The sequence below is a fragment of the Xiphophorus maculatus genome, chromosome 16 (assembly GCF_002775205.1).
Source record: "Xiphophorus maculatus strain JP 163 A chromosome 16, X_maculatus-5.0-male, whole genome shotgun sequence".
In the NCBI taxonomy this organism is placed as follows: Eukaryota; Metazoa; Chordata; class Actinopteri; order Cyprinodontiformes; family Poeciliidae; genus Xiphophorus; species Xiphophorus maculatus.
Genome location: NC_036458.1, coordinates 12,587,561 through 12,613,412, shown reverse-complemented (window position 1 = coordinate 12,613,412; position 25,852 = coordinate 12,587,561). Strand labels below are relative to the sequence as shown.

Below are 25,852 nucleotides of genomic sequence, written 5' to 3'. Positions count from 1 at the left end.
ACATATATGTTGGTCCTCAGAGACAAAGAAACCAAGCAAAAAGCCCAATAGGTGAGCAGTCCCATTAGCGAGTGGCTCAAACTTGCCCGTGGTGTCGACGCGCCCATTCAGTTACACAAATGAACACAAGCCTGACTCTGGCCTGTGGCCACGGGCACAAACACATACTGACACGAGTCTGGAGCCCCATAAAAAACTGTCGCACATTAACATAAACATCAAAGACTGCTAATCTGTGTCCATGAGCAACAGCTCAGCATGCGTGCTCCTCCGTCCTGATGCCAAAAATGAAAATGAGACCCAAGTAGAATCAATTTATGTTCGCAGATATTAGGAGTACGCAAATCATCGATTTTTTGATTAGTAATTTTAACTGAAAAAAAAATGCAAAGAAAAAAAAATATTATTACAGATTTACCATGTAATCTTAGAAAAGACTGCATTTATTGAATTCATGAAGTCTATGTATACCATCTACAGGCCTTCACATTAAATCACTTGTCCTTCATACAATGAGGGATTATGTCTGAGTTGCCCAGAGGCTGAACTAACATGTTAAAAATGCAAAACAAAAGCCCTACTTAAATACAACCAATCTATAAATCAGGCATACACAAATATTAATTCATTAGCTGACAAAACATATGAAGTCTGGAAAAATGGATTCTAGCTCCATACTAATTCCCAAAGAAAGATCCCATTTAATAACCATTCTAACAGAGAGCAATTCATTTTATCGGTCAACGCCGCTCTGATCTGCCATGACGTGGACAAAAACAGTTTAGGGGTATCCTGCAGTCTGTGTGTTAATTCTCTCTGCAACATTTCCCCGTTTTAACTCGCTTTGACCAAAATGAAATGCCAAATATTGGACAAAACAAAGGTGGGAATTCCTGTCTTTCAAACTGCTGAGGTCTAGTTTGTTTAAAAATTGCTGTTCATACACATTTTGTGTCATGCTATTCTGCTTCATAACAGTTTAATGCTAAAAGTCCGTGTTTGAGTCAGCAAATATTCCCACAGATGCTGCGCCACATGGAAAAGGGAACTTGTTACAATAAACACACTTCTTATTTATTAAACTTTACCAGCTAAATTGCTTGAAATTTTGATGTCAAGAGATGATAAATCTATGCTATGTTAATTTCAAACTCAGACGTGACCCATCAAAGGACAGTCTGTAGGCTAACTGCAGATGATTAAAGTTGGGGTCGGGACTTCACCAAGGTGTGGGTACTTTGTATTCCTCTTCAGAGATTAAGGTGAGTAAATAAAATATAGTTGTAAAAGCAATTTCTGTTATAAAAATAAAAAATGAAAACCGAAATCATAAAAATGCTAAAATCTAACTTATTTTAAATGTAGAACGCAACATGTAGAAAGTTACATTTTGCACTAGAAGAAGTTGGAAACTAAACGGCAGAACTCAGTGGGGTACAAAATGGCGATGGGGGGGGAAAAACACTGTCCATGTGCTGGGTGACACTACTGCACTCAACCAACAGTTGGCATCTTTTCCAGTTTAATTGTGGGTCAGAAGTTGATAAGTTTGGTTAACAATGGTCTGAAAGACCAAAAAGTAAGACAAAAACCAAGACAGAGGCATTCAAAAAAAAAAAACCTCCCAATATGAATTGTTAAGAACCAGAGTGAGTTATAGGAGAAGGACAACGGAAAAGATTTATCCCAGACTGTCATGCCATTGAACGGGGTGTAACTGACGTGCCTGTAGTAAATCACACAACATGGTACACACATCTTTGGTAAAAAAAAAAGTAAATGGTTAAAAATAATTAAGGGATATCTAAAGTACTTTAACAGCAAGGCAACCTGTTTTAGCTGTAAAGTCTAAATCTGCAGAAGATGGAGGCTCATCAAAGCGTTCTATTATGATAAAACCACAACCACTTTAAATTTTTTATCACCATGTGCATAATTAACTTTCTTTAAACTATGTGTCAGTTTTACAACAGAAGGCTGTAATATATTCAAAGCACAGATGTACAAATTAAGTTTTTCTTGCCAAACAGAGTAGAGGTGTGCAATTAATCAAATGTACAATTCAATTTGCTAAAACAATTTAACCACTGAAAAATCATTGGCTTTTTATTTTCGGATAATCAGATTTGTAAGTGAGCCATTATTTTACAGTATCTCCCAAATGAAGCATGCTTCTAGGAAGTTCAAAGGGTGAACTTCATGAGTTTCTTGTTTTGAAAAGTTCAAAGTAAGGATGGAAGAAAGAGGAGGAAAGGAGCTGCAAAGTATCCTCCCAGTGGGATCTAATTAACACACTTTTATCAGGAAATGTCCTGATGTACACACTGCTGTTTCACACCTGGAAAAAAGTCTGGCACGAAATGACCAAGTCTGCAGAGGTCTGAAACAGCAGAGGAATGGTTTACCAAACCATCTGTGAAATTTCTTGAAAAAAGGTAAATGACTTCTAGAATCTTTTAAAAGTTGCATTAAGATGCTGAAAAGTTTGACTGAAAAAAGGTAATATATTCATATAATAATTTTGCGATATGTTGATGTACAGTAAAATTTCAACTGAGGATCTTGTTTTTCAGAGATTGCAGAAATACAGGATATTGCTGACTGTGTGTCTATATTTTTTTTTTTACACATTTTGCATTTAAATTAAAAACTACTGGTTATTTTAAAGAAATTTTTCACATTTAAGGTATTTCAATGGACTTCGAGTGCAACTGATGCATTGTGGTCATGTTCGCAATATCAGCGTGTGAAACATCGCAATCTCCAAGAACTGCTTGGATGTAATATTTAGGAAATAATATTTGAAGAATCCTGTGTTCACACTCCCCATATATTTAATATATTTAACCAGAAAAATGAACAAACTTGTGAGCAGGAGTATTTCTTTAGTGGCTGAGATGCTAAAGGTGAAATTATATGACGTGAAGGAAAGAAAAATCTCTGAAAAGTTAAGACTCAATCCTAGTGCATTTAACAACTACAAAATTGCAATCCAATAGCTTTCAACAATTGTGCAGCTCTATTTAGGGGTTGGGCATTTGAACAATTCTGGTTCACATTTTGATTCCTCGTTGCGATTCCGTTTCTCAACAGTTATCGATTCCATTTTTAATTCATTTTATTTCTACAATCTTTTTACCTTTTGTAAAACTTTACTGTTTTTTTTTTTTTTTCATAGGGCTTCTTCCGAGACTTAGGAACCAGTCCAGGTAAGCAGCAGGTACAGTATATGATCATAAACGGTGCTAGGCTGAAAGTCCGAACCGGAGGAAGATCGGCACAGAAATCAAAGACCTGGAATTTGATGGCGTCAGTCAGAGGATTGGGTATCAAAACTAGGAATCAAAATTTAAAAAGTTGAACTATTCCAGGAGAACTGAAATGTTAGTACCAGTTCCAATACATTCTTGATGTCCAATCCTTCCCAAACATATATATAAACATTTTTCTTTTAAGCCAAACTAGTATAGTTTGTCTATAATTTTGCAACCCTAATCAAAGTTCTAATTGTGTATTCAGATTTTTGACTAATTAGTCATTTGTGTATAAACTAAAACAAGAAAAAAAGTGCAGATAAACAGAAAAATTCAACGTAAAGATTAAGGATTTACAAGATTAGTCCCATTTATGTATCAAAGCATGTCCCTAAACTTAATCTGACTTTTATCTTCCTCAGGAAGTCTAAGAAAGTAAAAGTTGTTTTTCAGCATTTATTGCTGCAAAATTGAGCTCCTAGCTTAATGAATAAGCAAAATATGTAAATCTAATTGTTTAGCATTTGACCACCCAATCAATGACCACCACCAAAAAAGAAGAAAAAAGGTAAAACTACCCCGTTCTGATATCTGGCTGCTTGATAAATCTGTGTTCTATACAAGAGGCCAGATGTAATAGCAGGTCCAACCTAAATGAAATGTACCAGCAAATTAAAAGAAATAAAATATTTGGGTTTTTTTTGTTTGGCATTCTGATAAGAGACAATACCTTTCAAACATAGGGTTGAGGCTAGGCTAGGCTAAGGTAAGGCTAATGTCGCTGCATGCCAAATTAATGTAATACACCTGTCACATGCCCAGAGGCCTCACTCAACCTTGGAGAGAATATTGGTTTAAAATCCGGCAAAATATTTTCCAACAAAAAGGCATGGGCCGGGTAACAGTATCAAAGCAAATCAACGTTTTAAGAGGTTTTGATTTTGAAACCGCAAAAATGTTGCACCATACGCTTGCAATGCTTTTAAGTCTGGACAGAAGTGACCAGAAATACTTCGCCTGGCCTGGAATCTAAAGGAGCGCTACCTGTAACTGTTATTATCTTTAAACCACAGTCAAGCAGGCAGTAGAAAGCTGGAAGCCCAAGTTGATGGACCAACTAAACTAAAGCTGTTATGCTGCCAATGTTACTCTACACAAAAAGAGAAATATGCTGTTCTTAGCTTCAAATGACAGTAGTTAGCTCCTGTTATTCGTTTTGGTCTTAGTTTCACATTTACCTAATGTGACATGCTAAATGTAGTACTCATGGTTAAACTGTGAAAATCTCCTTGCATATAAAAGCTCCAATGTATAAAATACTTTGAGACATCCTATTTTAAAAGGACAAAGTATAACACTGAACTCAAAAGATTAAACCTGGAAAAGTGTAACTTTTTTGGAAAGAACCAGTTAAATCCCCTAAATTTACTGCAAAGAGATGATATCCATAAAATATTGCTCATAATATACACAAGCTTTTTCTCCTCCCCACTTGAGTGAGAAAAGCTGCTCTACAAGTTGGGCAAGTGAAGACATGGACCCTACGGCTAATCAGTAATGTTCAGCCTTAAAATGGCAGGCAGTTTTATAAAGTCCGGTACGTTTCCTCTCCTAAAAAGAAACTCAACAAGTGACAAAAAAAAGGAAGTTTCATCTACCCAAGTTATGTTTCCCATTTCTTTCCTTCAAGCACTCTTTTGAGTGATGGACAGATGTTTACTTTTTCATGCCATGTTCAAATAGATAAAAAAATAAACTGTTCAACTGGTAAAATAATGCAGGATTTTTGTTTATCTGTGGAGAGATTTTTGTAAACACACAAACTAAGAGATCAGAAGCAAAATAACTAATCCAAATAGTAGTTCATTTAAAAGATGTAACTGTATTTAAAGTGCCATAATGGCTTTATTTTTGTAGCAATGCAGAAATAAGTTGGAAAACATGAGTTTCTGAGATTATCAGGTGTTTGAAACTAACTGGTTTTTAATACTGTTATGAGTTTATTCATTGGAGGAATCCAACAGGAACTTCATGTACAGTTCCTCTTAATATTTGCGCATCCCACGACTCAGGTGGCAGCTTGGTGTTATTTTACTCGTTCCTGTTCTCTGTGTTCTGGTCAGTCTCCTTGTTATTAAGCTATATGGGGGTAAAGTGGTGTTGCGTCCTTACCTGGGCCGTCTGATCCCGATATGGGTGAATTAATCTTGGGTCGCTTTGCAGTAGGGGGTCCCGCATCCAGCAGATTGTCAGCCATCCTGCTCGGTGAAAATGATCAATGGATGTTGATGCCGGGAAAATAATAACAGGGTCAGATCAAACCTTGAGTCTCTGATTTGTAATAATGCGTAACTTTTTTTCCTTCCAATGTTGCGTGCGAAGAAGCGACGTTAGTAGTTTATTTTCACTTGACTGGCAGAGTGGTGAAATGCTGCCCGGAGAAGACGGATTTTAAAAGAAGGGCAACAGCGCCACGCTTCGCAACCGAAGATCACCCCATGATAATCCAACACCCAACACCCACATAATTATCCCCAATTACTACGTCCAAAAATTATTTTAGTTCGAGAAAAATAAATAAAAAACAATTACAAAATATTACACAGCGTACAGGCAAATCCCTTAGCTCGCAGATGGCCGGTTTCACCCACGTACAGAATCATTTTTTAGCAGTCGAAGTAAGCAGCGATAAAATCCAATTTTTGCTTAAATAAGAAAAGGAAAATTCAGAAAATATTTTCTATGAGGCGGATATTTTTTCTCGTCGCTGTCTCCCCGGCAAAAACAGCGTTCCATGGACGGAGATACGGCGACAACCAGCGGCGCTCTCTGAAAGGGAAATCGAATATACAGTGGCCTTTCAGGACGGTAAAAAACCCCGCAACCCTCACATGTTTGGCCTCATTCTCTGCGGAAGAATCTAGTCTTCGATTTTCGACCGGAAAAATCCCGTTTCAGCCGGGTCTGGGTGGCTCCGGTCGGTTTTAAAAATTGTGCTCCTCCGAAATTCCTACTCCGAGCCGCGTCAAGATGGCGGCTGTTGATTCCTCCGATACAAAAAAAAAGTTTTTTTTTTTTTTTTTTTTTTTTTTTTTTTTGGTGGTAGGAGGGGGCACTGCTCCGACGCCCTGACGTAAACCTGTATCCCACCGTGCGTCATGTGAACGTATGAGAAGTTACCTTTAGGCGTGGAATAACATAAAAAATTAAAGGTGTTCAATCTGTATTAAACTTTTAACAATATACATCATGCATTTTGTGACGTAGAATCGGCAAATAAAGCAAAAGCGATGCATTTTCGAAAAACAAAAACTGTAAAAATAAAAAACTTACAATAACTCATTGGACTTCTCATTACCTTGTCATTTTATAAACCTCAAGGTATTTTATTGTGATTACGTAATATACCAACAAAGAAAAAATCTCCTTCCAGGTGGAAGCTTTAGGATTCATTTTCAATTCTTAATTTATGCATGCTTATGTATTTCTGTACTTCTTGGAACAAAACCTGCCAAAATAAATAAATATCAAGACTATGGCAGAGGATCACCTTTCATTGTAGTCGTCAAACTCAAGACCCAAATCCCATCTGAAAACAGTGGTTTGGCTTGAAAATTGCTTTTTTTAACGAGACAATATATGCCACCTGACTAAGTTTGAGCAATCAAGGCAAAAGTCCACAGATGGACCAAACTTGAATAGACGTACTCCAAAAAAACATATTTTTTTCCAATAAAAGTTAGTTCAATAAATTGCTGACTCTGGTCCAAATATAAATGAACCATTATGTGTTAATTATGTACAGATTTCTGTTAGTCTAGCACATGAAATTCTGGTCGCAGTGGCAAAATTACTTTACCCTAAAGGTTTTTGTATTTTTTTAATAAGGGGTTTTTATTTAATTACACATATTTTTAGAAAATGTCAACATTCATCCATTTTTAAATGCAAGATACAATAAGCTCTAATTTTAGTTAAAGAGTACAAGACACAAAAATTTGTATGACTGACGTACAATCTTTTATCTTGTATAACAGGTCAATGTAATGTTTAGGCTGCAAATTGAATCATTCTCTTTAATGTTCAGCAAGTGACTTTTATTTGTAGTTAAATTTCACTTCACCTATTAGCGTGCCTTATACAAAACATAAGCAAAACAATTTATTGTGTGGGAGTAATAGCAAGCTACTCCACTCCCTCTGTTACTATATACTATGAGAAAAACTGGGTCAATTGGTAAGACCCTCCCCCTTCAAGATATTAAAGAACCTCACACTTTTATAAACACCCATACAGATTTACACATGCAAGCCAACAAAACACACAAGCATTATTCCAACATTGTTTAAGTTGTCCAGTTCTAAACTATTTAATACCCAATTACATGCTCTTATACAAATAATAGAAAATGTTTTACAGTAGAAAGGCATAATGTAGATCAAAAATGAAAGACTTGTGCAATTTAATTTTTACAGTGTGTGTGTGTTTGTGGGGGAAAAAAAACAACCAGAAAATGGAGACAGCACACAACAAAACTGCATGAGATGGCAATGACACTCTTTGGCATCAACATTTTTCTAGTGCACTATTCTGCTGGTTCAGAATGTCACCAACATCTCAATGAATCCAGGTAAATTACTACACTGTATGCTCATGTACAGGCAGGAAAACAAAAGGGGTTCAAAATCAAAATCTGGGAAAACACAGTTCATTGCTGCACCCCAAAATAGTCCAGAGTTCAAAAAGTATAACAAAATGACCCCCAAAAACAAAGGCTTGTCAAATTCATGCTTTTTCCAAAACACCTTTACTTTTACCAGTACCTACCTGTACAGTATTATTTTTCCCCTTTTTGTAGTGTCAAACATATTAAGCTATCAGGGTTGTGTGCTCATGAGCAAAGAAACACAAATTTGCTTTTCATTTTTTTTATTTTTACATATATACTACACCATATCCATATGGCATGCAATAGCAAACTAAAGTGAAAAAGAAAAATGTACACATGCATCAAGAAAAGGGACTAGGCATTTTTGAAAATTATCCAAATAAAATATGATTTAAGCTATAGATTCACATTTTATGCTTTGTTTTTAAATATGTCGTAATTAATTAAATCATCTCAAAGTGAAAATCTGAAAAAAAAAAAAGTTAAAGCGCAACCCAAGCATCAGAGACATAACTTAAACTATGAAAATATTATATATTCATACAAATTATTTACAGAAGATGAGGAAAGGCAAACTGGTTCCCATTTATAAAGCTAAATTGCAAGTTGAAAATATGAAGTGGCAGGTTTAATATTTGAGGATTTGCTATCCATTATTTTTTGAACAAATCCAAATTAAGACAAGTGAGTGAAATTGTATCTTTTTGCTCTTGAGCACACAATCCATTTTTAGCAAGAACAATGACAGAAAATGCACTGCGTGGTTATTTAACATTATAGCATGAAAAAAAGCTTTAAAAACACCTAAGTATATGAATCACATCTGAGACACGCTTTTTGCATTTACAGTGCTAACACATTAAGTTTCATGCCACTAAAGGTTTTAAGCAGCAAGTGTCAAGCTGTTCGCATCCAGTAATGTCTTTCAGATCCTGGAGAATTAGACGTCTTAAATGAACAGCTTAAGTTTCATGTAACAACACAAACACATTTGTGACATTCCACATCAATTATCCTCGTTTTGAGAGAACTAAGAACTACTTTAACACAGTGTAATGCAATTCAACTTTAGGCAGTTATTCTTTTGTCTTTAGTCTTTCTGAAATCATGGCTTAAAACCATCTATAGATTTGTTAGCTTCTTCTAAAACACCAAACACATCTTGAGCTCCTGCTAAACTAAATTGTGGGCTGGGGGAACAACTACTAGAAGCCTATAATGCTGCAAGCATGCCAATAAAGTATATCTGACGAAACCATTTCCTAGTGTTTTGGAAATGTAACTGTAGTCAGAAAAAAAAGGTGCCACAACAGCAAACGAGTTTGTATTCCAGTCATCTCAGAAACTCTATGGGAGCTTAACCATATATGAATATATTATCCAATAAAGGTTACGCAATGTTAAATGCGTGCAGATATCCTCACACAGTTCAGACTGGTCCACTGTGTCCTTTACCAATTAGTCCTGGCCATGCCATGAGTTTTCTAGTTTTACACAAACTTAACCATAAGCTTAACCATATATGAATGAATATATTATCCAACAAAGGTTACGCAATGTTAAATGCGTGCAGACATCCTCACACAGTTCAGACTCGTCCACTGTGTCCTTTACCAATTAGTCCTGGCCATGCCATGAGTTTTCTAGTTTTACACAAACTGAGGCACGGCAGCAATTATTGTGCAGATTTTCCCATGTTGAAATAGCAACAATTTCTTTATAGCTTTCACTTAAAGGGATACTTAGGATTTTTTTATGAAAGGTCATTCATAAAAGCTTACTCACTGATGTCATTTCCTGTCAGGAGTTTATAAAAAAGTGAATAAGTCCTCATAGCGGTGAAACAGTTAAAGCTAATATGGGGGCAAGCGTTTTCGCTGACTTCAGCAGCTTAAAACAACTCAAGATGAAAATGTTTCCATTTGTGGGATACAATGCTAGATTAGTAGACATTAACTGCCTGCACTTTCAGTTAATATCTGCTTATGACAACAAGATAGGATCATATTTGTTGCCATTTTCTATGCTGACACAGGTCCGTGTGTACTATGCTGAAGTTACATTAGTTATATTTGCTGTCATTTGCTTTGTCATCTGAATTAATTTGCCTCATCAGCTTTGACTAGTCAGTTTGCTCCAAGTCCACCAAGACCAGAATAAACATTTGGATTGAATAGCGTTGAAGATTATATGTTACCCATGTCTCATAAGAGCTAGTCAAATGGAAAAATTAACTATTGAAACTTTCGCAACAGGCTATTTATACTAGTAAGCTCAACAACATTTATATTACTGTGCTAAAGTTATTATGTTAATTAATGCAGGCTGTATCAGTCTGCCTTTTCACCAAGCCCTGCAAGATGTAACTAAACTTCTGGTGTGTTACATAACTTGTGGAATGGACACCTGCTTTTGATAATTTAACACATTTTCAACCACAACAACAGAAAATTTTTAAATACCTGGGATACAAGGCTGTTACAGGAGGTATTAACCATATAAAGTTTTATAAGAGATTGCTGTCAAATTTGATGGTGTTTTCTAAATTGGAAATAATCTGTTACTACACTAATATTTTGTTACATTAGTGACGCGTCAGCAATGACTGCTTTGGATTTTATCAGACAGCAGTGAAGATGCTTAATTTGTGCTCTTAAAATGTTGAATGGTAATATCTAATAATAAAGTGTCGCATCCCACATTTGGAAACATTTCCAGCTTGAGTTGTACATCGTCGGGTCTACTTGGTAGCTTTCCTCCCTTCTTCTGACAACTTCACATAATTCAAATTATCCCTTTATTTTGGTTTCTCGTATTTCTGATTTCCTCTTGGATAAAAAGGCAAAATAAGTCATTGGAAAATATTGTTTAAAAAAGTAAACCAATAGCAAAAGCGAAGCTTTATTCCCAAAAAGTTTTCATGTGTAAAGTTTTCCCTTTTAATTTTTAGTTAAAAAGGCCTTGTTTACGTCTTATTCTATTCTAAAGGCACTTAAAAGACATTTGACAGAAACAATCAAGATTAAAGGTGCAAAGATAATCAAGTAAGTTAATGACAGACAATGGGGTTGCTAGGAGGCAAATTTCCATTTTCTCTGAATATCTTCCCAACACCCTATGTGTGGTCCACCAAGCACCCTTGATTATATCAGCCAAACACATTTACACTACAAACAACCTTGTTCTTGGCTGATGGAAAATCTGGTCTGTTTATACAACTCAGATTTCTGTGTCTGTCCAAATCCACCTCCTCTACCTGAAGTTGGACGAAAATATAGCTTCTACACATGCCAGCTAGCAGTAATGAGAGCTTAAAGGGATGAAGGTTGGTAGTAAGAGTGCTTCTGTAGCAAATGCTTAAAGCCTGGTTAAATCGCCACCATTGTAGTCAGAGTTATCCTCTAGCTTGTCTTTTGTGTCTTTTCTTGGGGAGTGTTGTGGTGCATGTTGTTGGATTGAGGATGAGACGATGAGCTGTTTGTTATTTGGCGAGTGTCCCTCAAGACTGGTTACAGGTACTGATGTTAAGCCACTGTGTGACATGGATCGTCTGGCACAAGAAGCGACCATGGAGGAACATCTTCCATTGATGTCTGAGTCTTTCATTTGACTAAGCCCTGTTGTGTTTGAGGAACCAATGCTGGCACTGGGGACCATCATTTTGGTACTGCTTCCATTCTTGCTGGTGGTTGGCACCATGCTTGCAATCTCGTCAGTGGGAGACCGCCCGATGCTACCATCCACCTGAGCTCGGATCTCCGGTGAGACCGAGAGCTGGTACTGAGGCACGGGGCCACTGTCGCTGCTTTTAGGATAAAGAAATGTCTTCATTTGACCTTTCCCTTTGACATTAACCGTTCCCCGATAATCAAACTCGTAATCCATGCCACTGAGCACGCAGTAGCTTTCCTCGCTGACCTGAACACGGCACTCTACACCCGTTGTGTCCATGCGGCTGGCGATGTTCACGGTGTCGCCCCAGATGTCATAAAGAAGCTTGGTGGTTCCAATTACGCCCGCTGTCAGGGGCCCGTGATTAAAGCCAATGCGAAGCTTGAAGCCGAAACCAAGCATGTTCTTGTTGAAGTCGTCAACCACTCGCATCATTTCCAGGGCAAATTCAAAAAGAGCTCGAAGATGCTCTTGAGGATGAGCTGCATCCGCGCACTGCTGAGTGTTGAGTCCTGCTGCAGCCATGTATGTTGCACCAATGGTTTTGATCTTTTCAATATTTGCAAAGGCAGGCTTGCGTAAGAGCTCATCAAAGTCACCAATTAACTCATTGAGGACGCGATAGCACTCTTTGCCTCCCTCGTAACTTTCTTCATAAAACTCACTGAAGTTGACAATGCTGGCAAATATGACTCCCACATTGTCGTGGTTCTTGGAATAACTCTGGGTAACCTTAAGTTGTTCCGCTACATGGATTGGAATTATGTTGCGGAGCAGCCAGTCGGCCTGGTCCCTCATGTTCTGAATCTTGATGCGGTGCTGATCAGCTTCTACGTTGCCATGGTAATGCAAACGGTAGCTGACCTCGAATTCACGGTTAAGGAACCAGACGAGGAGAAGGAGCAGGAAGAAGGCCACACAGGCTTCAGGAATAAGACGTTTGTGTGGGTCAAAGTTGGGTTGTTGATCAGAACTTGTTGAGTTGTCGGACAAGATTACAGATCCGTTTGTAATGTTGCTTTGGGCATGAGACCTGGTGGAAAAACAAAGATACGAAAAAGGAAATTAAGAATAACAGTAAAAAGACAGAAATGCAAGCATGCAATCAAAGTATTACTTGGCAATTGGAATTTCACACTTCTTATAAAAACATGAACTTGGGGATTCTTTTTAGGAATTGCCAAAATCTCACTTCTAGTGGCATTTGATGATGGCATATTAAAAAGTAATATTTTTCATATTTATTTCACATTCAACTTTGTCAAAGTTCTTACCGGAAAAAACTCTCAATAACACTGAAAGAGACAAAAACAACAATGATATTTATTAATCAGCCTAATACATAAAGTGTGAAAGATACTATATGTAACACCTATCTTTTCACACTCTTTTATTGTGACTCAACAATTCATTTTATGAATAATCACTATACAGCTAGAGGTGCAATCTCTCAACATAACTGTCGATCTAAAAAAAAAGTGTAAAATATGGGTATTGGAAGATAATGCCACAGAAAGAAAAAAAAATTAAAAACAGGCTTATAGTGAAAAAAGGTAGAAATAACCACTGTGAAGAGAAATGATGGAAAAGTCAAATGTTGCTTCTTTCACATATTGGTAATAAATAACTACATTTCCATCTAATTGTTATGGAGCTTTTGAACAAACTTTAAAAATGTCTCAAAAACGAAAAGTCGAATTAGGTATGTTTCCATCTGCTGGTTTGGAGCAAAGCAAAATTTTGTCAGATGTTTACATTACTAATGGCTGCAATGAATGAAATATAGAGGTTGAAAACTAGCAAGGACCACACATCTTAAAAAAATAGAAAGAGTCTCGTACCCCCCCTCAACTCCCTAAGGCAGAGGTTTGGATTCATACATTTTCCAGATTTTGTGCCTCTGGTTTGGCACAAACCCACAAGTGGTGCATTAACTCTTTCAGAAAAGTCAAAAACTATCACAAGCGAGCGCCAAAATTTTTTTTTGCAAAATTGAGGACATTATTTTGACAATTGACCTTTGATCACGGTAGAGCAGATCATTGCTATTTTGACTATTCTACAATTTAATGGACAGAGGTTTTTGTTTTCTACCACAGTTTCCATTTTAAAGAAATTTAGATCATTTTAGATGAACTATCAATTTCTGTACCAACTTATACATTTGCTGCTGCATCTGCTCTAGTGAAAATTGCCTGCAAAAACCCATTCCAATTTTCAGTGAAATGCATTATAACCAGCATTTACAACATTTCCTGCCTTTCAATTAATGATTCAATTACACATAATGAGTAGCCTGCAAATTATAGCTTTTCGGTCTGTTGCTTTCTATTTCTCTACTACACCTTCTAGTAAATTACTTGCTATGTAGAAATGTAATTTTTCCCAAAAACAGTGATTAATCTGACTAATGAGGTTGAGCTGAAATCATATTGAACAGAAATGTATGCAAAGACAGTAAACAAAGGAAATGAACACTGCTTAACTCATGACTGAAAATTATAGCTAAATGACGTAAGAGTGATGATGACGACATTAGGGATATGAAATGAAATGTTATATGACATTAATATATGTGCAAGCACCACCACCAGGGCGGCATCAATTTGAATCATAAAACGCCTCATCAGAGTTTCAATTTTTTCACCTTCCAGTATTTTGACCAACACATTTACCATGCATTTGTTAGCTGTGTCCTACCTGCAGGGGGAGCAGCAGAGCAAGGTGAGCATTGTCAGCCCCACCAGGGTGGCTATTGTAGAGCGCATCCAGTAGCTGAGATGGCAGAAGTTACAGTACTGAACAATAGCTATGATGATGGCACAGCAGATGAACATGGTAAACTGAGAAGAAATAAGAAGAAAAGGAAAACGTCAAGTAATTTAAACATCATCTTTAAATCTCATCTAAAAGTAAAGCCATATAGTTTTATTGATTTAGTTAGGCCTGGCCCGGTTACAAGAATCAAACGATAGCTACGTTTTGGAAGGTTGCCATGTCCTCCACCTGCTTCTTAAGTTACAATGTTTAGAAAAGGTCAGATACTTTTGCTTTTTATTGCTTACAAGAAAGAATCATTATATACTTGCTGTTTTAAAGAAAAGCAATTAATCAATTAACACACTGTTGCTTGTACCATAACATCTTAAAATTGTGGTATTTTTAGTCAAGACTATTTTACAATGAGAATCTAATTTCAGCCCAAGCAAAACTATTGTTGAAATAAAGATTAAACGTTTGATTTACAAAAGCCAGGAAATGGTTACGAAGACTGAATTCTACCTGGATCGAATTATACATGTCACAGGTGAAATGGGAGTAGACTGTCAGAGCAGGCAGAGACACCAGGACAGCTCCAATGAAGTGGCGAACTATCCAGCCAGAGACGGCCCTCATCAGCACCCGAGTGCAGCTCAGCACACTGTCCAGATAAAAAGCCATCCTGAAGAAGAAATACAATTGAAAAGACATAACTTATACACAACCTTTCATTGCATACAACATTAACATTTCAGAGGATTGTCTGGAATGGGCGACCTGGTGCAGCATCTTTCTGCATGGAGTTTGCATGTTCTCCCTGTGCATGGATGGGTTTTCTGTGGGTATTCCAGCTTCGTCTCATAATCCAAAAACATGGTTGTTAGGCTGCTTGGCCTAAACTGACCTCAGGAGTGAGTGAATGCGTGTGTCTGTGTGGATGGCTAAGTGCCTACTTGTCCGTTTTATCCTGTGACTGTCCAGAGTGCAACCTGCCTCTCATACCATGACTCCTGGATTTAAGATTGTGCTAGTGCAAGAAAAAAATCTTATTTAATGCTTTATCAAAATCTTTTACAATGTTGCCAGTAAATGCAGGTGACGCTGTAATTATTCTTTTTTTACTTCATATTGATACCAATTATAAGGCTGCACATTTTAATTTGTCCTTCCACTGTCTGAAAACAACCCACAGCCTGGTAGTTGAAGATCCACACTCTGTATTTAGTATCTCACCGAATGGCAAACAGCAGAGCCAGAGCCTCCAGCAGGGCGACTACAGCTGTCAGAACTAGCGCCGGAGTGGATGGACTCTGCTGGGTGACAAGAGGTCGGAGGAAACAAGCAAGAGAGAGCGCCAGAACAACTAAACAGCACAGCAGCATGTCCAGGAAAGAGCTGAACGTTGGACTGGCGAACATCTGAACCGCTGCTTGATTCTCCACCTGGGAGGGAAGACAAAAATGAAAATTAATATGAAATGAACAGAAAATGTTTCCACTTTCTATCACCTACAGCTGCAGTCATGCCATCATAAAATCACTTCTAAAGTTACACCAGCAGGGGGCATTGTAAGCTAGCGCATAACAACTTTCAAGGTCCTGCAGTCATTTCTCTTTGCCGCAGTCTGACCAGTCTGGCGATAATGTGGTGCTAACAGGCTTCCGAGACTAGACTCAGACAGAGGAAAACTCACACAAATAAATACACAGAAATCTAACCTGATATCAGCATAAATATACAAAATAGGAAAAAGAGATTGATTGACATCACGAAAAGATGCTGACTAACACTGACAAAAATGAGAACAGCAGAATGTTACCAGCGAAGTATACAGCACCAACAAATAAAACCTAACTACATTCATATGCATGAACAATCAATCAAATTCAGGTAGATGGAGACCATTACATCACAGAAACACACCTCCTCCTGGTAGCTTATCCGGTAGGCAGATTCCAGGCTCCTCTCCAAGAAGGTGAGGCTCAGCTTGTGTAGGGGAGGCTTGTAGAAATAGTCCTTCATAAGACTGATAGAGTTGCATAAACAGCAGAGAGAAAATCATGTCCACTTCAGACTAAATTGTTTTATATTTTATCATGCTACACCCACAAAGTTTGATTTAATTTTTAAATGGAGAATGTATTGGATGAATCCACACAAAGTGCCCAACTGAACTGACACCCAACCCCTTTGCAATAAGATTTTCTAATAAAAGGGACAGACAGGGTGGTGATTACCTATCCTCCTTGATAACATCCACAAAGTGAGCATCACTCCTTTCCCGGAAGTTCTTTGATCGGAGCGGGATGAGCGCCGAGTGGTCCATGCCCATGGCTCCTCCGCTCCAACTCTTCTTCTCTTTTTCCTGCAGCATCTCACACAGCGAGGTTTGGCTGTTATTCAAGGCCTCAAGCTGAGGACTGAGCAGGCCATTCACCGTCTTGGGGCTGCGGCCAACTGATACCGCAGGGGAACACTTCAGATTTGAAGAGTCCTAAAAGAGAGAAGAGTTCAGAAAGAAAGAGATCAAAAACTCTAAAGACAGAAGGTGTGATAGTGCAAGCTTTGCTCTCTGCAGAAGATTTTATGTAGTGAAATAAAGGGGACATAAAAATGAAAGACGGTGCTCCAGTCAGATCCATTCAAAGGCAACAGTTTAAATCAAATTCATATGGGACCCATTGAGTTATTCCTCAGAGCTCAATATTTTCCATGGCTTTTATTACAAGATATAAACATGCTGAATAGCTTAAATTTGTTTTCTTTTCACAATCCAGGTACACGTTTACACGCTTCCCTTTCTCACCTTGCTGTTATTGCTTTTGTCATCGTGGCAGCCATTATGTACAATTCCTTCTTCAAGAACCTGATCCTCTCCTGTTATAAGGGTCACACTGCAGGACAGGCAGGGGGACTGTCCAGAGATTAGAGACAAACATATGTAGTTACACAACAAGTGGGGGAATTAATAAATTGTGCAGAAGAAAACATGAAAAGTCAAGGTTGAGGAATCACAAGAGTTATGTTACGTATTCAAGAAACATCACGGAGACAGTTTTTTTTTGTTATAGCTTCAGTCTTTGTGTCCACATGGAAATGGTGGTAACAGAAAAAATGCTCTGTTGAATCTTCCCTTTGTTTGCTATAAGAGTTACTGATGTTGAGTTGAGAGTTTGACTTTTGTTAATGAATTAGGTAGAAAATAATCTGGAAAGAAAGATAAGATTAACAGAATAAATTATTTTAAAACAAGACATTTAGAGTAAGTTCAAGGAAAACCCAACAGAGTTAAGATTTTACCTAAACTTTATTTTATTTTAAACCCCTTAAATCAATTGAAAGGTTGTTCTCTACATGCATTATATGCAAGCCCTGCTTAAGTTATCTCTCAATTACAAGAGTTGAATGTAGATCAAATTTATTTAGGAAATCAGTAAGCTTTATCATTAACCTCTGTTTTATGTTGTTGTTTCAAAACATTTCAACGTGGATTAAAAATAAAAGACAGAAGAAATCTACATAAGGTAGAGAAAAGGTTTCACAGTGATGTGTCAAACTAGCATGCAGAGTGTGAATGCAGGAAACTGCAAGAACAAAATAGCCTATTATATATAGCACTTGTGGTGTCCTATGGTATTGCAATATTGAACCCTTTATAACTTGATATATTGTGCAGTTTACCTGAAGTCAAAGGAAATAATTATTTATTTGCTTGTTTACGGATTTTCCAAGTAGATAAATATGTAATTTAAAAAAAAATTACATATTTACAACTGCAACATTTTTTATTTCTTCTCAGTTTTAGGATACAGGACTACTAAAGAGTTATGGCATGCTTTCTGGTTATGAACGAAGCCTTTTTCAAAAACAACCCAACCTTTTTTTTAGGAGTAATAAATATATAATTTGAAAAAAATATATTGTGTGTGCACTCTGGAATAATTAAAGAGAAAGAATGTTGACAATTTCGTGTGACTAATCTGACCATAGTAGACTAAGCTGAGCTGACACAAAGGTAGTGTGTGGTTCTGTGAACCTACCAAATGGGAGCAAGATAACTCAATAGGTGCATTTATGAATCATTAAGCATCCAAATAATGCTGTCAAATGTGGCCAAAAAATATTTTTACACATTCAAATATCATTCTCTAATCTATTTAAAGACCCCACATCACTTGATACAAGTCTGTTTTTTGAGGAACAGCTTCTCAGAAGACTAATGGCTCTATATGGAGGAGTCAGACTTGAAGAGCGCTTCGCTGCATGAGCTAACCCATTACATGCCTCCCACTGTGCCCTTGATTTGTCGACTTGCTACAGTTAGAGTGAATCTAAAAAAGAAATGCAACACACCCTTGTTTAAATGGCTGATTCTCTTTTGATAAAAAATAGATCTTTAATGTCACCCATACTCTTTACAACACAACTGAAAAACAAAATGGAATCTTTTACGAGTAAAACAACAGACTGAAGTAACATGAATGAATAAGTGTACATGCTCTTTTCTAACTGGGGAGGTGGCTATGTTTAGAACAATCCACCACGTTTATTATTGCACTATATTTTGAGAAAACATGGTGCAACAATGGCATTACATAAAAGAACTCAAAAACTAAAAAGACAAAAAGAAAAAAACTGGTCAGGAAGTCTGCCAGGAGACAAACATTTAAAACAACTTCACAAATTTCTGAAAAGCACAGACTGTGTGGTTTGTATAACATCAATCCCCTATGCTCTTCATATGCCTGGGCTAGGCTGCAGGGTGGTGAGAAAATCAAGTTTTTGCTTCTTTTTTTTATACATTCAATGCAACCCCTCCCCCCCAAAACACCACCCCTATCATTATCCATTGTAGCATTATGGTTGGATGAAGACAGTTAACTGTTTCAAATATCAGCATTGGTAGAGAAATCTTATGGTCATGCTAGATAGCTAAGAAGAAGATTATTAAGGTTTTTGAATAGTTCATCCTCAGTCCAAATCTGTAGCTGATTGAAAATCTGAAGATATCTGCCTAAATGCAGCGCTCTCAAATATGACAGAGTTGGTACATATTTTTTCCACAGATGAGTATGTATCAGAATCTAATTTTGACATGGCCATTCATAATTACAATGACAAAAGTCATTAACACACATTTTCACAGTCATCTTGTTTTCCATCACCAATTTTCCCCGACCACTTTATGTGAGGATGAGCATTTTGGGGTCTGAAATCTGTGTCAAAGTTGTGCATCAATGTTGGTAAAATCCACCCAGATGGCCAAATAGATTAGTTGCAATTGATATTGCAAAACTGACTGGAAGTTACTATACTGTACAGATACAAGGAACATATTGTAAAGTCACCACATGCTAAAAAATCATTAGCTTTAAGGTCTGTGCACAATTTTCTCTTTTTCTTCTAAATGATTTCTGTTTTACATGTGAAAACATTTCAGTTATTTTTTTCCTGTCACAAGAAATAGATTTTCTAATTGGTGCTTGCACCCTTTTTATATCCACTATACATTCCTTCTACAAAGTTAGATTTAAAGAGGACCATCTGCACTAAAGGTATAATTTTTTTTACAAAAAATACCTGGTAAAAATAATACTATATTTCTAAAATTGTTTAATAAGATGTTAAAGTGTTGCTTTCAAGTCTCATAGCAATACAACTATGACTAATGGAAGCATTTTTAACGGTAAATCCATGTAGGTGTATGAAAAGTGAGCTACTCTTCCCCTAGAGGATGCATAGGGTTATATTAATGTAGCTACAAGGAACACATAGAAAAATGAGGCTACATAATACTGGGCTAAAAGTCAATGCAAAGGCAGCGTCTCTGCATGCAAAAAAAACAAAATCTAAAATATTTATAAAAGCTTCTGATACACCCACATATAGCAAAAGAGGTTGTAGTAACACACCATGTGCCGTGTTCTTCCTCAGGCGGTGTAGCTGTGCAGCTATAAACAACACACATTCAGCAGCATCTCGAGCTCTCCCAGAGACGGTTACTACTCGCCTTGTTTTTGTCTAAGGGGAGGGTGCAGGCCCCATCAGGCGTGTGCAACCTGGGCATTTGGCACTGAGAATCAGCATCCCCTGGTCCAGACAGCCCAGTCTGGGTGCAGTTACAGAGGGCCTCCACCTTTCTGCCGGAGATGAGGTAGGTCCTCATGCCTGGAGAGGTGACAAATAGATTAGATCAGAGCGCAGTTTAGTCGTCTCTGTGTGTGTGTGTAGAGGAACCCTGGGGTTGCATTAGGATTCAGCTAAGGCTTAGTGAATTCCCTCATTTATTTGTCTATGCAGGAAAGAGAGAAAAGAGCTCAATATAAAGCTCACCTAATTTGAAAAAAAAAAACAAGGTCACATAAATGAATCATTCTTTTATGCCAATGTGGATGTGTATCCACATCATGTCTGGTGTTTTATCCCCAAGTGGCTTTTTTATATAATACAATATAGAACAGATTGTTCAGACACACACAGAGAAAAACTTTAAAACTTTAATAGAATAGATACTTTAATCCAACCTCCATCATTTTCCTACATCATTCACTTCACTCTACTTTTCTTTCTCTCTGTGGAGGTTAAATTTATGTCCTTCATTTATCCACTTTGATCTCCAGTTCCTCCACAATGTGAGATTCATGTGCAGCACCTTGCAAAAGGATTCATACCCCTTGAATGCTTTCACGTTTTTAAGGGCATGTCTAACAATGTTGCACATTTAAATAAATACTAACATTTCTTCAAATGTTCTTTGGACATCCCTAAAAGCAGACGGAATGGAAGACACATTTTCAAATCTTGCCACAAACTAGTTTGATTCTGGTTTGGACTTTGACTGGGACATTCCAACACATGAAGATGGGTTGATCTAAAGCTCTGGCTGTGTTTTTAGGGTTGCTGTCATGCTGAAAGGAGAACGTGCAACCCCAAACTCTATTCATCTGCAGCCTCCAGCAAGCTTCATCTATCTTCCTTTAAGGTTTTACAAGCTTGGTTGTTCCCACTCAACAAGAGTAGCCCTCCAGCATGATTCTGCCGCCATCATGTTTCACAGAGAGGATGGTCGACTCAGACACACACAGAACAGTTGTACTTCTTCTGAACCTCTGATTGCCCTAATAGATTTATTTAAGAGAGATTTGGGGATGGTGAAAGCAAACCCACGCCACACTTTTCAGATGTACACTACTTTATGGTGATCTTGTGGTTGTAACATGACTAAAAGCAAGAACTTAAAAGGTGTATGAATACTTTGGCCATGCATGGTACATTAATATGGTCAGAAGGTTTAGGGGTTATGTCATGTTCAAACACCTGCATGTTTTCAGTTTAGCATTTCTTAGCATTCCAGCTCGTACAGGTTTTCGCTGTGTTGGTGAAGCTTTTTTTCCCAGAATTTCAACTATGAAAACAGGTCAGTTCACCGTGATAGCTAAGCCTGGCTGTTTTCAAAAAATAAAACTGATTTGTACAAATGAGAGAATATAGATCAAATCGTTTAAAATGGTGCTTGTGGGATTCCACAGAAGCTAGCCCAAAATAATTCTATTTGTAAACTTCATTTATACAACAGTGTGCTGCATTTGATACTTTTTCAAACAGTTTTCATTATGGGGTAAAGATGTTTACATCAAGACAGTCACAACAGATATGAATATATTATGCACACAGTATTTTAGCTTAAATTGTCTAAATAAAGCCAAATATAAACAGATAATTACTACTTCTGAGCAGTCAAAAGAGTGTACTTTATATCAATAAAGAAATTCATAAGCTAACTAAACTAAATGCATGCTGATAGTTGTATTTGTCTCTTGGATTTAAGGTATATTAAATGCACTGCATGGTGCAGATGGCTATAACATTTACTAGGTGAGAGCAAACAGACAAAATATGTCGTTGACTCTGTTCATTTTCCTCCACTCAGTCAACGTCATTTTGTTGTCACCAGACACAACTTCAGTTATCTGTTTGTTGTCAGAGCAGGTAACTACATGTGACTCCGTGCTTAGCCACATAGCTCGGAACCAAGTAAAATCACAGCCTCCAGCACTGAGCATTGTCTGCACTAAGCACTCCAGACAAGCCTGCCGCTGCCTGTGTTGAACCACAGCAGGGCTGTACCGCACAGACACGGGCCACACATGACACCAAGGTACAACAAAATGTTGAATAAATGAATGGGATGGAATACGAAAGCAACACTCATGTAAAAATGCAAATGAAAAGACAAAAAAATATATGATATGGTCATAAAAGCGCCTCTCTGTCCACCTACACGCTCAGTCAAACACCTATGCACAAAGTGTGTGGAGGAGTAGGAGGATAGCTTTGCTGTAGCTTGTCAACGGGCCAGGTGGATGAGATTCTAGGATAAGAAACCAGGGTACTCAAAGGCAGAAACAACGAACTAATTCTTCGCACCAGTGATGCAGAATGGCACAGCGGATGAGAACAGGCAGCGGGAAGCTGAGAGGAGCTTCTGATGGCCTCTGAAAATCAGAGCGAGTCCCTGCGACTGTGTTAAAAACAGAGTCAGGGAACGAATGGCTAATCGAATCTCATTCCGCCTCCCACCGGGAAGCACACATCGACTTCTGCTTGTGGGTCAAAATTGTTATTTAGCTCCTCTATTCACACGTCTCTAGCCTTTGTCTCAATATCTGTGAGGAAATAAATCAGCTGAGAGTGAATAGAGGTGCACTTCAATACCTTGCAATATCATTGATTTGTTTTTGGGGTTTTTTCTGGTAGTTCAATTCAAAAAGTGAGACTGATGCAAATTCATCCCACAGGGATCTAGAGCAAATATTTATTGCTTAATTTATATTATATTACATTAACCCATAAAAATGAAGCTTTATGACTGAAATTACAGCCTCTATAATCAGGGGAGTCATTGTTGATGACTTAACTGTTTTCCAACAGCGTCATAAACAATTTGAACAAGAAAGGTAAACAATGAAGAGTAATGCAGTGCAACGCTGTTAACATGCTGAATCTAAAAATATTTCTAGACAGTTGTGTGGAAGAAAAAAGATGCATACCCGCTATCTTCATTTTAGACTGAAACATGGAAATTTTAATTAATGCCCAGACTGCAAGGTATTAGAAAAATATGAGAAGATGTTGATGCCAATATGGCTTGCAATAAATTCAGAAGTACTGGGCTGGGCAGTCCTCATGTCTCACTGATTTCAGATAGAAATCTTGCATTGGGTTGCAACTGTACTGTTGGCAACAAAAGGAGTTTCTTACTAATCTTAGCAAACATGTGTCACAAAATATATATTACTGCATACAGAACAGGAATGCAAACATGTATAAATAGTGGATATGTATTGTTGTCTAAGCACCTTTTGGTGATATTGATGCTGCTGCGCAGATTGACAAAGTGATACCCATAAAGTGATGATATACTGCGCAGCTCAAATTCACACGAGTAAATCCGACCGAAAAACTAACGGCACCAGATGAATTAGATGTACTGGATGGAGACTAAGCCAAATCTGTTTTAAAGAAATTAATGGGCCATTCAGTCTCTATTCACAAATACTTTAAGAGCTTATTTAGCACACCAAACGGTAAGTATAAATTCTGGCCTTATCAAGTCTTTGCATACTTTCCTCCCAAATTTTTGGAAAATGCAAAGGTTTGTACAGATCATTTGGCATAAACTTGAAAGATTAAAGCTACATTTGCAATTACCCTAAAGTAATTAACCCTTCAGAGTAACATCAGCATTAATTGTTGGGCATCTTTTTTTATGTCTGGTTGTGAAAAGGTTAAAAAGTGCAACTGACACTAAAAAATGTCTGCAAAAAACCCAAAAGACCAATGGAATGCTTTTTATAAGGTCAAAACAATGCAGTCACCAGTGATGCTTATAGAGACAAAGTACCAAGATGGAGATAATTTGACCTTTTGGAGGAAAAGATAGCATGGAAAGTTCCCTTCCAAACAAACTGCCAGTCCCAAAACCGTATTAAGAAGAAAAGAAGAAATCCTTGTTGATGTAAGGTACTGTTCAGTCACAACCATCTACAAAAAACACCAACAGAGATTACCTGACCTCTCTTTTTCACCAGACTTAAATATCATCAAAGAAGGCAGGAAGGTTCTGAATTGGGACAAGAGAGAAATTATTCATTACTAAAAGTACACACTTATTTAAAAAAAAAAAAAGAAAAAAATGCTCATGGAGTGAGGAGAGAAACAAAGTGGGACAAACTAAGAAAAAAACCAAAGTAGTTCAGAATTTGACAAGCTGGAGGCAAAGTAGATCAGATGTGGTTCTGCTTAAAGCTTTGAGTAAGAAATAAAGAAAACATACAATGCCTTTTAAAAATATTCACACCCCTGGAACGCTCTTAGATTTGTCCCATAACAAACTTCAAAATATGAAGGCAGAATATAATTGCTAATAGGTTGTAAAATGATACATAGTTTTAAATTATCATTCATATATAAAAATGTGAATAGTGACACAAAATTATTTGTGGAAATGTTTGCTAACTGCGCATCATTTTCCTTTCATTTATTAGTCATGGCCAGCTTTGTTGGCCCATAGAATTAAATAAAATATTAATAAAATATAGACTATTGTGTTTGTAGTATAACACAATGTGAAAATTTTTTATGATGTATTCAAGGTAAATGTACAAAAATAGAAACCGTGTTGCTCAGTTGGTTTCGAGACGGTCTCTTGTCACACTGAAGCAGATCATCGTAGATCATCTTAAAAGACAGGAATCCATAACCCTGTTAACTTCAAATGTCAAAGCCCAATACGAGCGAGACAAATCAGGGGCAAAAAGCCTTTCAAAAGCTACACAATGAACAATTTGTGTGTGTGAGGAGCTGCATGAGCTTTTAAACAGATTACTGCGTTAGTGCCCCTGTTCTTTCCTGTCAAGGAGAATCTCATCTGCAGTCTTAACATGAGGTAGCTGAAATAGCTGCATGGGGGATCATGGATTGAAAGTCCTGAAACAAAACTACATCTTCATCTCACTTCAGAATACATATGAGCTCAAAAAGCCTCACAGGGGAAAAGGTCAGGAAGCCCCAACTCTTGTTGATAATTTCATTTCAGCTCTGTGTGGATGTTCTGCTTTATGTCAGTCTCTCTGCCAAAACTTTTGAAGGTTTGTGAGGCGGATCCATACATGTGTTTGACCCTCTCACTCTCGGTTGTCCTTGGGCTAATTGAAGAACACCATTACTGGCAGGCTCCGAGCATTACAGGATGTGAAGTGTCCTGTTGTGTGCCATCAGCAGACTGGGAACAGTAAATAACCTTTCCCCGTGAGAGCCCAGTAACATTATCTCCATCTCTTGAGCCCTTTTGTTCCAAACAGATGAGTGCAAAATGAGAAAAGACTTTTGTAAACAAATCTATTACTACCTTACACGGCCACAACCTCCTGGAACAAATGTCCCAGAGCCCGCTCTGTGCGATGCAAAGAAAGAATCAAACAAACACAATAAAAGA

General features: G+C 37.4%; 2 protein-coding genes across 8 annotated transcripts in view; both read right to left on the bottom strand.

Annotated features, from left to right (window-relative positions):
- The window catches only part of LOC102230576 (CREB-binding protein), a 39,066-nt gene extending 32,749 nt beyond the window's left edge, over window positions 1-6,317 (bottom strand). For all 5 annotated transcript variants that reach the window (XM_023348773.1, XM_014472603.2, XM_023348775.1 and 2 more), the window contains exon 1: window positions 5,427-6,317. In XM_023348773.1, coding sequence (XP_023204541.1) covers window positions 5,427-5,511 — 85 coding nt within the window. In that variant the 5' untranslated portion in view covers window positions 5,512-6,317. The remainder of the gene's footprint in view (window positions 1-5,426) is intronic.
- Window positions 6,318-7,329: 1,012 nt separating this feature from the next.
- Window positions 7,330-25,852, bottom strand: part of adcy9 (adenylate cyclase 9) — a 38,477-nt gene continuing 19,954 nt past the window's right edge. For 2 of the 3 annotated variants that reach the window (XM_023348708.1, XM_005809294.2), the window contains 9 exons: window positions 20,366-20,523; window positions 17,162-17,269; window positions 16,593-16,849; window positions 16,279-16,381; window positions 15,589-15,797; window positions 14,878-15,037; window positions 14,296-14,438; window positions 12,870-12,890; window positions 7,330-12,628 (listed from right to left, as the gene is read on the bottom strand). In XM_023348708.1, the coding sequence (XP_023204476.1) occupies window positions 11,281-12,628; window positions 12,870-12,890; window positions 14,296-14,438; window positions 14,878-15,037; window positions 15,589-15,797; window positions 16,279-16,381; window positions 16,593-16,849; window positions 17,162-17,269; window positions 20,366-20,523 (2,507 nt within the window). In that variant the 3' untranslated portion in view covers window positions 7,330-11,280. The remainder of the gene's footprint in view (window positions 12,629-12,869; window positions 12,891-14,295; window positions 14,439-14,877; window positions 15,038-15,588; window positions 15,798-16,278; window positions 16,382-16,592; window positions 16,850-17,161; window positions 17,270-20,365; window positions 20,524-25,852) is intronic. The other variant, XM_023348709.1, reaches the window with a different exon arrangement.